The sequence below is a fragment of the Trichomycterus rosablanca genome, chromosome 1 (assembly GCF_030014385.1).
Source record: "Trichomycterus rosablanca isolate fTriRos1 chromosome 1, fTriRos1.hap1, whole genome shotgun sequence".
In the NCBI taxonomy this organism is placed as follows: Eukaryota; Metazoa; Chordata; class Actinopteri; order Siluriformes; family Trichomycteridae; genus Trichomycterus; species Trichomycterus rosablanca.
The window spans coordinates 86,781,593-86,794,671 of NC_085988.1; the positions used below are offsets into that span (position 1 = coordinate 86,781,593).

Below are 13,079 nucleotides of genomic sequence, written 5' to 3' on the forward strand. Positions count from 1 at the left end.
TACTGACACGCCCCCATACCATGATACACCCTGGTACTGACACGCCCCCATACCATGACACACCCTGGTACTGACACGCCCCCATATCATGATACACCCTGGTACTGACACGCCCCCATACCATGATACACCCTGGTACTGACACACCCCCATACCATGATACACCCTGGTACTGACACACCCCCATACCATGATACACCCTGGTACTGACACGCCCCCATACCATGATACACCCTGGTACTGACACACCCCCATACCATGATACACCCTGGTACTGACACGCCCCCATACCATGACACACCCTGGTACTGACACACCCCCATACCATGACACACCCTGGTACTGACACGCCCCCATACCATGATACACCCTGGTACTGACACACCCCCATACCATGATACACCCTGGTACTGACACACCCCCATACCATGACACACCCTGGTACTGACACACCCCCATACCATGACACACCCTGGTACTGACACCCCCCCATACCATGATACACCCTGGTACTGACACACCCCCATACCATGATACACCCTGGTACTGACACACCCCCATACCATGATACACCCTGGTACTGACACACCCCCATACCATGATACACCCTGGTACTGACACACCCCCATACCATGATACACCCTGGTACTGACACACCCCCATACCATGATACACCCTGGTACTGACACACCCCCATACCATGATACACCCTGGTACTGACACACATGTAGAGCTTGATAAAGGTTTGATAAACTTGTAACGGTTTTGTTGTTCAACCTTATACCATCACTATTAGTAAATCAGGGTTCAACTATTCTGTCATATGCCGTGCTATGATGCAATCATTCTCAACAACAGAAAATATCAGCAAAGCATGTATTGTAGACATGTACCAAAAACAAACAATATAAACCACATATACCCCAAATCTTTTCACCACAATATAATTATACATACACTATACTCCTTTACAAAAAGTCCATTGATGTAACAGCATGACTTGGATCGATCTCACCAGTTAGTCCTTTTGTTGGTAAGGTAGAGATACCAATGTGAATGGAGATGGGCTTGTTACACTGGAGATCCTGAAATCCAATAAACTTTTCTTTCATGCAGCTCCTTTGCAATCTTTTGCATAAGTCCAGCAATAATCCACCCAGTTCTTATGAGCATGTGGTTAAGAACTCCAAAGCCATGAAAATTACAAATCCGTATTGAGCATGAAAACAGCGTTTTCTCAATCCGTATCTACCAAACAACATTAAACAGCCGGTTTAGTTTTTTTCTCCCCTGGTCCAGTGTTCTTATTCTTTCATCCCTTTTTCCTCAACTCTCTATTTCATTATCAGTCCCTATTGGTCAGCGCCGGTATAACATTTAAATTCATTATGGAACCGCAGGGAAATCGGTTACAAACTAATCCCTCACCCATGTGGTTATATCAGCTAGTGTTGAGTGGAGGTTCTTGGGATGGAAGATCACGAGCGTTCAGATGAAGCTTTACACACTGAAATTCCTCCTGATTCCTTGAATGGTTTAATGATATTCTGAAGTGTAGAGGGAGAACATGCAAATCCCTTCCAATCTTTCTTTGAGGTTCATTCTTTTTAAACATTTCAATCATTTTCTCACACATTTGTGGATAAACTGGATCCTCTGATCATCTTTACTCATCAGAGACTCTCAGCCTTTCCTGGATGCTGCTTTTGTACCAAACCATGATTACAATCACCTGTTCACATCACCTGTTTAACATCACATCATTATTTAGTGTTTTCAGCCCTAAATTGCCCCCATCCCAATTTTTTTGGAATGTGTTGCAGGCCTGAAATGCAGGAATGGATGTTTATTAATAAATGAAATGAAGTTGAGCAGATAAAATATGAAATATCTCAAATTCATCCTGTCTGATATCAAATAAAAGTCAATGTAAGAAACTCTGTGTTTTTATTTTATTTACATTTTCCATCCTGTCCCAACTTTTTCTGATTTGGGGTTGTAATTTCAATGTGCTATATTATATTTTAATCATGTTCTAATTTCCACAATGTTATAATAATTAAACACAGGACACAAAAAGTGTAGACTTGGTGATGGTCCTCACCGATGCTCCGGGAGAGTTGAGGTGGTTCTTGGGAAGACCTGGTACACAGTGTGTGATGCTGACTTTGACCAGCAGGATGCAGAGGTTGTGTGTCGAGAGCTGGACTGTGGACTTCCTCTGGAGGTGCTGGGAGCTGCTGCTTTTGGTAGAGGAGAACATCAGGTGTGGACAGAGGAGCTTCAGTGTAGAGGAAACGAGTCTGATATTACCTTCTGCCCAACATCACCTACCAACCACACCTGCTCCCATTCCAGTGATGTGGGATTAATCTGTTAAGTATCGTGACCTGTTCTGTATTTAAACTTTATTTCTCAGTGTCATTGTCACTGTTAATAACGTTTCTATTTTCACTGAGCTCTTAGTTTTTGGTTTAGGTAACAATGAGGCTCGGCTGGTGGACGGTCCAGACTCCTGTTCTGGTCGAGTGGAGCTCCAGTACCTCAGTGATTGGGGAACAGTTTGTGCTGGAAGCTGGAACATTAAAGCTGCCAGTGTCCTCTGTGCCCAGCTGAATTGTGGGAGTGCTGTGGCTGTCCTGGAGGCCGACTGGTTTGGGGAGGGGAGCGTTCAGATCTGGTCTGATGTGTTTGATTGTAAGGGGAACGAGACCCACCTGTCCCAATGTCCAGTCTCATCATGGAGTCGAGCTGCATGCTCTCATAAACAGGATGCTGGAGTTATCTGTACTGGTGAGATGTTAAAGTGGTGTAGGACCTGTTTATGAATAATTTGTGTTTCCTTATTGAACCTTGATTTATTGTTTCTCTTCAGGTTCCTCTCTGGCGTTTCATGATGGGCGAGTGAAGTTAACAGGAGGAAGTGAGTGTCAGGGGGAGGTGGAGGTTTATTTTGGACAGGACTGGAGGAAGGTTCTCCTGGACTCCTGGAGTCTGGCTGAGTCCTCTGTGCTCTGCAGACAGCTGGGCTGTGGATCTGTGCTGAACTACAGCTCCTCTCCATCCACTATTGAACACCACCAGACATGTGGAACAGCTTTCAATTGCTCTGGAAGTGAAGAACATCTGGGGAACTGCAGCAGTGCAAAACCTGCTAACTGCAGCTCCAGAGAACTGCTGTCCATCACCTGCTCTGGTAAGCAGCTACAAACCAGCAACTATTAACTAACTTAAAACAGAAGCTCACAGTTTAATGATCTTACATTTACATTTTCTGCATTTAGCAGATGCTCTTATCCAGAGCGACTTACAGAAGTGCTTCCATAGTAAACATTTCATTTCTCAAGTTTTAGTAAACAACAGTCAAAGAACACGAATCTGCTGAAACTTGTTAGAACCAAAGTTTTGTTTTGTTTTTTGGAAATGGAAAAAAATGTTAGTAAATAAGTACAAGTCAGCTCAAGTGTTTAGTAAAAAGGTGATGAAGGTTTTTAATCGTTTTTTAAAGACAGCAAGAGACTCAGATGTTAGGACAGACAGAGATAGTTCATTCCACCTCCTTCCAAACCCCCTCCACCCACCTGGCTCATCGAAAGAATCCCCACCTTTTCCAAGAATTTCACCGGGACAACCCTGACAAGACGGATATGTTGCCGAGAGGCGACCATTAAGAGGGGAGTACTGTCAGGAGTCCCAGGGGAGTTTTGGCGACTCCTGGTGGAGCTGTAGGGAACTGCACCAGTTTTTCCCTCCCACTAATCAGCCAATAGATTCCCCCTCATTAATTACCCTGCACACCTGCTTCCAATTAGCTCCTCGTTAATCTACCTTTAAAGGCCCCTAGGGGTTTTTGTATCTGTTGGTCCTGGATTTTGTAAAGTTGCTTTGAGACAATGTATATTGTAAAAAGCGCTATATAAATCAAGTTGACTTGACTTGACTTGACTAGTGTTTCTCCACTTCTTGCCAGATCATCTGCTTTTGTTACTTGTTGACTTTCCATGTTGTCTCCTTTTTTTGTTATCTGGTTGTTACCTGTTGATGTTACCTTTTGTCCTTCCCTGGTTTCAGTTCATCTCCCTGGTTTCCTGCTGACCCTGCTACTTCAGAGAGCAGCTCTTCTGTTTTTTTTTCTGCACACGCCAAGCTTCCCTATTTTTTCCCTGGTCTTCAGCTCCTTCCCCTCACATGGATCTTATGTTCAATGCCACCTTTCAAGTATCCTTGCCTGCAGTATTTTGGTTTTATCTTCTGGATCCCCTGCTCCATGCCACTTGCCTCCTCTCCAGTCTCCTGTGTTTTCTTCATCGTCAATCAACTCCTTCCCAGCCACCTGGTTCCCTCGTCGCACCTTCCTGTGTTTCTGGCAGTCCCATCTGTCTCAATCCCAGCCTTCTGGTTCATCTTGCTATCTCCTGTGTTCCCAGCGGTTCTACCTGCCTCTATCTCAGCCTCCTGGTTCCCTTGTCGCCCCTTCCAAGTATTCCTGCCCTGAGTGTACCAGTTTTGTTGTCGTCTCCTGGATCCCTTGTTCCATGCTACCTTCTTCCTTTCCAGTTTCCAGTGTTCCTGTTCGTTCCGCCGGCCTCTGTTCCAGTCTCCAGGTCCCATCGCTGCTCTCCTAGTATACCTGTTATGAGTCCTTCTGTTTTTGTTGCCTGTAATAAACTTGTTTCTAACTTACCTCCATGATGCGTTGTTTGCTTAGGGTTCCTATAAACCTCTGGGTGGCGCATTGCTGGTGGAGTTTGATTTTGTTCATTTTTTTTGTTTTGTGGCTTTTGAGTTACATCATTGTTCTACTTTGTTTAGGTTTTCCTGCACTTAGGTTCATTTTCTAATACTGCAGGTGTGGGGTTACACCTGACACCTTTCTGCCTCACCTCACTGTGAACCTGTTACAACATTTACGGTGTTATATTAAAAAATAGAATAATACCTGTTTTTTTGTTTTGTTTTTTTATCCCAGCCCACAACTCCATCAGGCTGGTTGGTTCTGGTGGAGACTGTGCAGGAAGGCTGGAGGTTTTCCACAGTGGTTCATGGGGAACAGTGTGTGGTGACATGTGGGATATTAAAGATGCCCAGGTGGTTTGCAGAGAGCTACAGTGTGGTGTGGCCCTCAGTACCCACATACCAGCCTGGTTTGGTCCTGGAACTGGGTCCATATTGCTGAATAAGGTGGAGTGTGAGGGGAACGAGACGTCTCTGTGGAACTGCAGATTTAAGATCTGTGAGGAGAATGAATGTGGACACCAAGAGGACGTCGGGGTGGTGTGTTCAGGTACTGAAATTCATCATTATATACAGATGTAATAAGTGTTTATATACATTAATAGCATTAAATAATTATCAGTCAACTTTCTCCCCCAGAATTTAAAGAAATCAGACTCACTGGGGGCTGTGAGGGGAGTCTGGAAGTTTTCTACAATGGAACCTGGGGTAACGTGTGTTTCAACTGGATGGACGATGATACAGCGGGTGTAATCTGTCGAGAGCTGAACTGTGGAAGAACTGGAAGTTTATCTTCAACAAGAGCAAGACTGGAATCTGCTTCTAACTGGCTGGATCATGTAAAATGTAAGAAACATGATTCTAATCTCGTATACTGTCCATCTTCACCATGGGGACAGAACGAGTGTGATAGTAGCATTGAGGTGGCTCACATTAAATGTTCAGGTAGGTCGAGCTTCTCTTCATTCTGTACTGGTTACTGTGGTAAAATACAGTATACAGTATATGACCAACTAAATGATTTCCTTACAGGACACAATGAAAGTTCTGTACGTACTCATGGATCATGTCTTCCACCCTCCCACCTGAAATATTGCTCCAGTAAGATTCTCATTAAAATACAATTAAAGCTTTTAATTAACCTAATATGGTAGTGATTTGATGTTATCTTGTGAACTGTGTGTTAGTGTTGTTGTGATTCCTCATGTGTGATGTGTGTTAGTGTTGTTGTGAGTCCTCATGTGTGATGTGTGTTAGTGTTGTTGTGATTCCTCATGTGTGATGTGTTAGTGTTGATGTGATTCCTCATGTGTGATGTGTGTTAGTGTTGATGTGATTCCTCATGTGTGATGTGTGTTAGTGTTGTTGTGATTCCTCATGTGTGATGTGTGTTAGTGTTGTTGTGATTCCTCATGTGTGATGTGTGTTAGTGTTGTTGTGATTCCTCATGTGTGATGTGTGTTAGTGTTGTTGTGATTCCTCATGTGTGATGTGTGTTAGTGTTGTTGTGATTCCTCATGTGTGATGTGTGTTAGTGTTGATGTGATTTCTCATGTGTGATGTGTGTGGTGTAGATCACCTGCCTCTCAGGCTGATTGGAGGAAAGGGAAGCTGCTCTGGAAGGCTGGAGGTTTATTATAATGCTACATGGGGAAGCGTTTGTGATGATCAGTGGGACATCAGAGATGCTCAGGTGGTCTGCAGGCAGCTGGGCTGTGGTGGAGCACTGAGTGCTGATAGGAACGCTACCTTTGGTGCTGGTGAAGGAACCATCTGGCTGAACAGAGTGAAGTGTAGAGGAGACGAGATTCACCTGTGGAACTGTCATCATTCCCTGAAGTACCAGACAGACTGCACCCACAAACAGGATGCTGGAGTCACATGTGCAGGTGGGATTACTTTTAGGAATAAAATCCAATTACAGTTTTATCTCTTATTACTAAATATAAAAGGTTTGTTAAATTTCTGTTAATGTAGAGATATCAGCATCCTCTATTACTACACCCACAACAACCACCATCATCACCGAAGCAGGTAAAGTATTTTACTTTCTATCATCTATACACACGTTAATAATAATAAACTCTGTTATGATCTACAAAAATATCCTTTATATTTAAATTGCAGTGAAACAAACAATGAAAAGAACAGCCAATCCAGAACCTCCATCATCCACCCCTCCACTGGCCCTGATCCTGCTGGGAACGCTGCTCTTCCTGGCCTTAGTGCTTCTGGTTGTGATGTTTTTCCAGAACAGAGGACTCAGGAGAGGTAGTAACATTCAGAGATTTAATCCTGCTTCAGTTACTGAACATTTACCTTCCTGTCTCAGTCCTACACTGGTTCAGATCTTACTCACATAGTCATGAAGACAATGTTTATGTTCCCACAAGGCTTAATCCTGGATCCTCTGTTGCTAATGTGTTTCTTCTTCTCCATAATCAGGTCTCTATAAGATGAAGCGTAAGACTCTGTCAGAGGCAGTTTATGAAGAGATCAACCACAGATACTCCACTAGAAGAACCAGACGTTCCAGTAAAAGAGGTGACGTTTATACAGAGTTATATGTAAAGGTTTTGGTACCCCTGACAGTTATTTAAAGAAATATACAGTTGGTACCAGGGTATTACTGCTGTGTGCTGAGTGTACCTGCTGAGATCCTGCCAAGTAAAAAGCCGTTGACAAAAATGAAAAAACATTGTGGTGGCTCATTATTGATCTGCTGTTCTGAACTCGTCTCATGACTGTTCTTCTCTTCTCAACAGGAAGTCTCCTCTCTGAATCACAGCATTCTGGGTATGAAGACGTGGATGAGGAGCTTCTCTCAGGTAAAAGATCTGGAGGGTGGATTTGTTTAACTTGTTCTACAAAGAAACATTAAAAGAATGAAGAAAATGTTGATTATAAATCCAGAGTTTTAATCCTGACACTTTCATTTTGGTCTCTTTGGTTTGTTAGTTCACAGATTTTTCTTTCATTATAAAGTTCTCTTTAATAGTGAATCTAGTTTGTTTAGTAGTGTCGATGACAATAATTTTAAACTTTATTCATGTAGAAAAATCTGGGTTTGGAGATAAAGCCGAGTATTATGATGATGCCGTCACAACTAATGACCTGATAAGTTTGTAACTTTGTTAAATTATCAGAATTTATTATTTTAATATTAATGATTAAATAAAGATGATTGATCTGTTTGTACAAATGTTCTGAATTTATATGATTTAGATGATACAGCGAATGTAAAAACAGCAGAGGAATATGATGATGCCATCACTGCTGGATCGATTCCTGAAAACATACCTGGTAATAACCTGTATTTTTAATATTAAATATGATTATATTATTTAAATTAGTTACTGTAGATGATTGTAGGAATGTAGAACCTAAGTGTTTTTTATCCACCCAGGAATAATGGCTCTGTTCTCAGACCATTATTCTGGGAATTGTTGATAACATCCTGCGGTTTTCCCAGAACCTTAAGTTCACCAAGATGCACAAAAGCAAGTGTAAATGGCGGCCTGTCCAGACCAGACTCGACTGCTAAAACATGTGAAGATCTCTTTAGTAACATCTGCGTCAATATGTGAAAAGCAAGTTTCTTAAGCGGGTCAGGGTGACCCTCACCTCTCAAGTGAGCAGAAAAAACAAGCAAGTGGGTTAAGATGAGGTGACAGACAATAAAGTCTCATATTCCAGTACAATCCCCAAAATAATCAAGTATTTAAACAAGTAAATAATAGTAATTACCTCAAGTAGATTCATCAATTATAAACAATTAAAATCTCAATACGATCTTAAACTGCTCTGATTTACTGGTAGAAAAAACAATAAAATTCATTATAAAAGCATTAAAATACATTCTGGTAAAACCACTTCAGGAGACTTTATTACAATTTAATTGGTACAAAAACTTTATTTATTGTAACTGGTACAAAAGAAAATATTTAACTGTTTTTAACTGAAGGTTTTCTAGCCTTCCAACTAAACACATTTAACTTAAAAATCAGTGCAGTAGATGGGATGAGTCTTCCAAAATCTGATCCTCTGTTTTTATGTGATTTAGGTGATTCGAGGAGAGTGGACACACCAGAGGACTATGATGATGTGATGACTGCTGGACTGATCCCTGATAACGTAGCCGGTGAGCTTCTGTTTAGTGATTTCTTTTAGAAAGCTGTAGAAATGAATTCTCCATACTGTAAATAACTTTGTACACTGGTTCTGCTGTAGTGTGTTTATATTTATAAAGATCTAGAGGGAGGATTTTTACATTCACTACACTTTATAAGATCAGAATTCATGTGATGAAAATGGAATCATTAAATCCACTGTGATTGGAGAGATTCCTGTAGAGTATTTGTGGAGCTTTACTGGCCCCCTGTAACTTTAAGAACTGGTACCTGAGTAAAGTTGAAATCTGGGTGTTTTGGTGTAGAGGACGAAGCTGAGAATTATGATGACGCCATTACAGCTGATCAGAAGTTCCAGATCATGACAGGTAGGACAATAATTTCACAAAATTGTAACTTCAAGCATGAAAAGAGTTCTGAACCACATCATGACTGATTTCATGGTATTGATCTCTACATTTGGGCAGAAGAAACACCACCAGAGGACCATGATGATGCTGTTACCATGGAAACAAAGCCAAACTTGATAACAGGTCTGTTTCTCTGACAGGAGGAAATTAATTTGAAACTGAAGCATCAATGCAGTAAGAATTCAGTTGAGTTTCTTAATGCCATCATTTCTCTTCTCATGTTGCTCTAATAGAGGAATCAGAGGACTATGATGATGTGATGGGTGCTGAACAGGAAGTAGGAGGTGCAGAAGGTGGGTTGGTTTAGCTCCATGGCTGTGTGTGAAATGTGCATGATTAAGGAGGATGGAGTAAATGTTGTAAATAAAGTGAACAGGCAGCAGAGTGAAAGTTTGCTTCCATTATTGATCATCTATGAGGAACATTTCAGCCTCCTCCTCAATTTACTTATTTTACAGATTATGATGACGTGGAGGAGGAGCCTCAGAGAGACCCAGACCATGTGACCCAGAGACGCCACCCAATGTCTTTGTTCAGGAAATGACATCAAAACATCTCTAACCTCAGGAAATGATTTTCTAACAGCTTCAGCTCCTGATATTTTATTCATCTGAATCTTTGTTGATCTCAGTGTTGAACATTTCAGTCGAGCACGGGGGGAAAAACATCCCCATTTTTTAATTTCACATTCTGTAACGTAACCAGCCACAGTACGCTAACACAAAGATCTGTCTTGTAATAATCATCAAAATGACTGTTTTTTATTTTTTCATTTGGTATTTTTGATCTGTTTGATAAAATCCTGAAGCTTTTTTTTATTTTGAGAAAGAAAAATGAACTTGCTGTAAATTTAATTAAATATATGCTAAAAATTGAACTGGAAGCTAAAATGATGTTTTGATATTGTAAATTTTTGATTTTATTTTTGTAGGTAGTTGAATATTTTTATAGCTACATTAAACTAAAAGTTAATTTTATACTGTTTGAAATAAAAATGATTTGATTATTAAGAATAAAGTTTGCTGATCTGTGTACTGAATTACGTTATTATTATTATTTTTATAGTATTATAGTCTATATAATAGTTATAATTTTATTATATAATATATTATTGAATATATTATAATATATTCATCAAATTCTTTTTTTCTTTCGGCTGCGCCTATATTTAGAAGTCGCCACAGCAGATCTAGGTTTGCGTTCCAGACACAGTTTTGAATGAACCGAATCACTACAGGGAAAAAATGTTTAGTACCTTGTCGTGGAGGAGAGAGATTAGCAAATAATTACTTAATTATATAATTAATAGCTATTAATCAAATACGGGGGAACCACTGGCATTTTTAAGGAGAAATTACCAGGAAAACCGAATTCATAAAATATCACTTTCTGTTGGAGTAAAGTTCGTTAGTCGATTATTTCTCTCACCCAGGTAATTAAACTCACAGTGCTAGGTTTAAATAATTATAATGTTTATTAAAAATTAAAAGTATAGCATAGAAACAGTGATTAATCAGGGAATAAAACAATTAAGTAGTAAGAAGAGTGAAATGAATGTGTAGGTACTAAATCAATGCTAAGAAATTATAACTGAAATAAACCTTGGTGGGATCAGGACACGAATCTAACTGAGATACCTGTTATCAGTCAGTAATAGATGCACGTTTTAAAGAAAGCAACAGAACCAAGCGCTGAGACGCTAGCCTAGTTGTTTGTTTGTAGCCTTTAGCTAAATAACTTTTTATATACGTATGTTTTAAACATATAATTTATACGTTAATCTTCCGTGTGTTGTTGATTTAGTTTTATTTTGTTTATCGTAAAAAAGCGCTTGTGTTTACTAACGTAAATTCGTGCTGTGTTGGAAACTAGGAAACTTCTGCTACCGGCATCCGAACGAAGCCGGTTTTGTTTGTTTTTGTACTTCAGCGCATAAACATCTTAATTATCCAGAATTAAAACCGTTTTCGGTCCGCACGAAGCGCGTTTGTGTTTGGTTGTGTTCTGTATTTCAGCTCTTAAAACACCTCTGTTTTGTGGGGAGTTATAACTGTTTCTGTTCGTAGGAAGCGCGTTTATTTGTTTTGTACACCAGCGCATAACACCGTTCTCCTTTAGAATTACAGCCGCTTTTGTCCGAACGAAGCGCGTTTGTGTTGGTTTGGTTGGTGGTTTTTGTATTCCAGCTCATCATCGCCTGTTTCATCCGGAATTAAAGCCGTTCTTCTGTGACTACCAGCAGAAGCGCCGGTGAATCCAACATAAACATCATCTCCAACTCATCTTGTAAAGCTAAGTACATTTCTCTGTTATTATGGCCCCAGTAGGAGCGCTGTATCCATGTTCCGAGTGTAATATGTTCAGTTATTCCTTCTCCGTGTTTAGTGATAACTTTATATGTGATAAGTGTAGATTAGTTGTTAGTCTGACGGAGAAGATCTCAGTGTTAGAAGGGCGCATTCGGGCATTAGAACAGACTACTACTAGTGAGTGTTTAGATTCAGCTGTAGCAGTCCCGAATGCCAGCAGTTCAGGTGTAGAACCCCAGACTCCGGCATTAGAGCCCTCACAGCGGGGCGACTGGGTGACGTCTCGGCGACATAGTCATAGGGCAAAGCACCGACCATCTCAGTTGCACGTGTCCAACAGGTTTTCCCCACTCAGTGAGCCACCCGCTGAGAAGCCTGTTAATGTAAGTGCTCTGGTTATAGGAGATTCTCAGCTCCGACACGTGCGCATTGCAACCCCCATAGAGACACCAGCAACCATAGTCACTTGTATTCCGGGGGCCAGGGCGCCTGACATCAGAGCAAATCTGAAAGTGCTAGCTAATGCTAATCGTAGGTTTTCGAAGATTGTTATCCACGTCGGCACTAATGATGTTCGTTTACTGCAGTCTGAGGTTACTAAGAATAATGTTAAAGAGGTGTGTGAGTTAGCTAGGTCGATGTCTGAGGCAGTAGTGTGCTCTGGCCCCTTACCGATTCGACCCAGTGGCGAAACCTACAGCAGGTTGTTGTCACCCGGAATCCTTACGTCACAAACCATTGAGACTGTGTCTGTTTACCGTGGCAGGTGTAAGCCAAAACAAAATCAAAAAGTATGTCATAATAACTTAATTAAAATTAATCTAAATGAGCATCATGAAAACCATAGTAAAGCTAAACTAAAGTTAGGACTTCTAAACATCAGGTCACTTGCATGCAAAACTAATTGTAAATGAAATAATTACAGATAATAGTCTTAGTGCACTTTGTTTAACTGAGACCTGGGCTAGACCTGATGAGTATCTAGGTTTAAATGAAGCATCTCCTCCGGGTTACAGTTATGAACATAAGCCACGTCTTAGTGGTCGTGGTGGAGGAATAGCCGCAATTTATGACAAGGACATACGTAGGTCTCACTGTAAAATCAACTCCCATAACAAACTCGTTTGAAGTTCTTATCTCTGACATAACCAATAAATGTTCATCTGATAAAACTAGTATGTTTAAGCTGGTTACTGTTTATCGACCCCCTGGTCCTTACTCAGAATTTCTTAACGAATTTGCCGATTTTCTTTCTAAATTAGTTTTATCAACTAAGAAAGCTTTAATTGTTGGTGACTTTAATATCCATTATGAGGATAAATGTAATCCACTCAAAACTGCGTTTGACTCTATTTTAGAATCTTTAGGCATCACCCAAAATGTAACAGGACCCACTCACCGCTGTAAACATACCTTAGATTTAATACTTACTTATGGTATAAACATAGACAACCTGGTAATCGTACCACAGAATGACTTAATCTCTGATCACTCTC

General features: G+C 40.6%; 1 protein-coding gene across 1 annotated transcript; it reads left to right on the forward strand.

Annotated features, from left to right (window-relative positions):
• Window positions 1–995: 995 nt before the first annotated feature.
• Window positions 996–10,153, forward strand: LOC134330702 (antigen WC1.1-like). Its single transcript, XM_063011971.1, has 19 exons — window positions 996–1,017; window positions 2,070–2,375; window positions 2,479–2,793; window positions 2,876–3,199; window positions 4,958–5,284; window positions 5,374–5,679; window positions 5,767–5,835; window positions 6,309–6,623; window positions 6,712–6,768; window positions 6,862–7,005; window positions 7,180–7,278; window positions 7,500–7,562; window positions 7,790–7,855; window positions 7,960–8,037; window positions 8,798–8,875; window positions 9,170–9,232; window positions 9,332–9,397; window positions 9,508–9,567; window positions 9,733–10,153. Exons 1-19 carry the CDS (start codon window positions 996–998, stop codon window positions 9,816–9,818), a joined length of 2,844 nt encoding a protein of 947 aa, XP_062868041.1. The 3' UTR covers window positions 9,819–10,153.
• Window positions 10,154–13,079: the final 2,926 nt, after the last annotated feature.

Excerpts from the sequence above, each read along its gene's own strand:
- LOC134330702 (XM_063011971.1), top strand. The coding sequence starts at position 996 with ATGACTTGGATCGATCTCACCA. Across the intron at positions 5,285-5,373 it reads CGTCGGGGTGGTGTGTTCAG|AATTTAAAGAAATCAGACTC; the intron begins GTACTGAAATTC and ends TTTCTCCCCCAG. Across the intron at positions 7,856-7,959 it reads CACAACTAATGACCTGATAA|ATGATACAGCGAATGTAAAA; the intron begins GTTTGTAACTTT and ends TATATGATTTAG.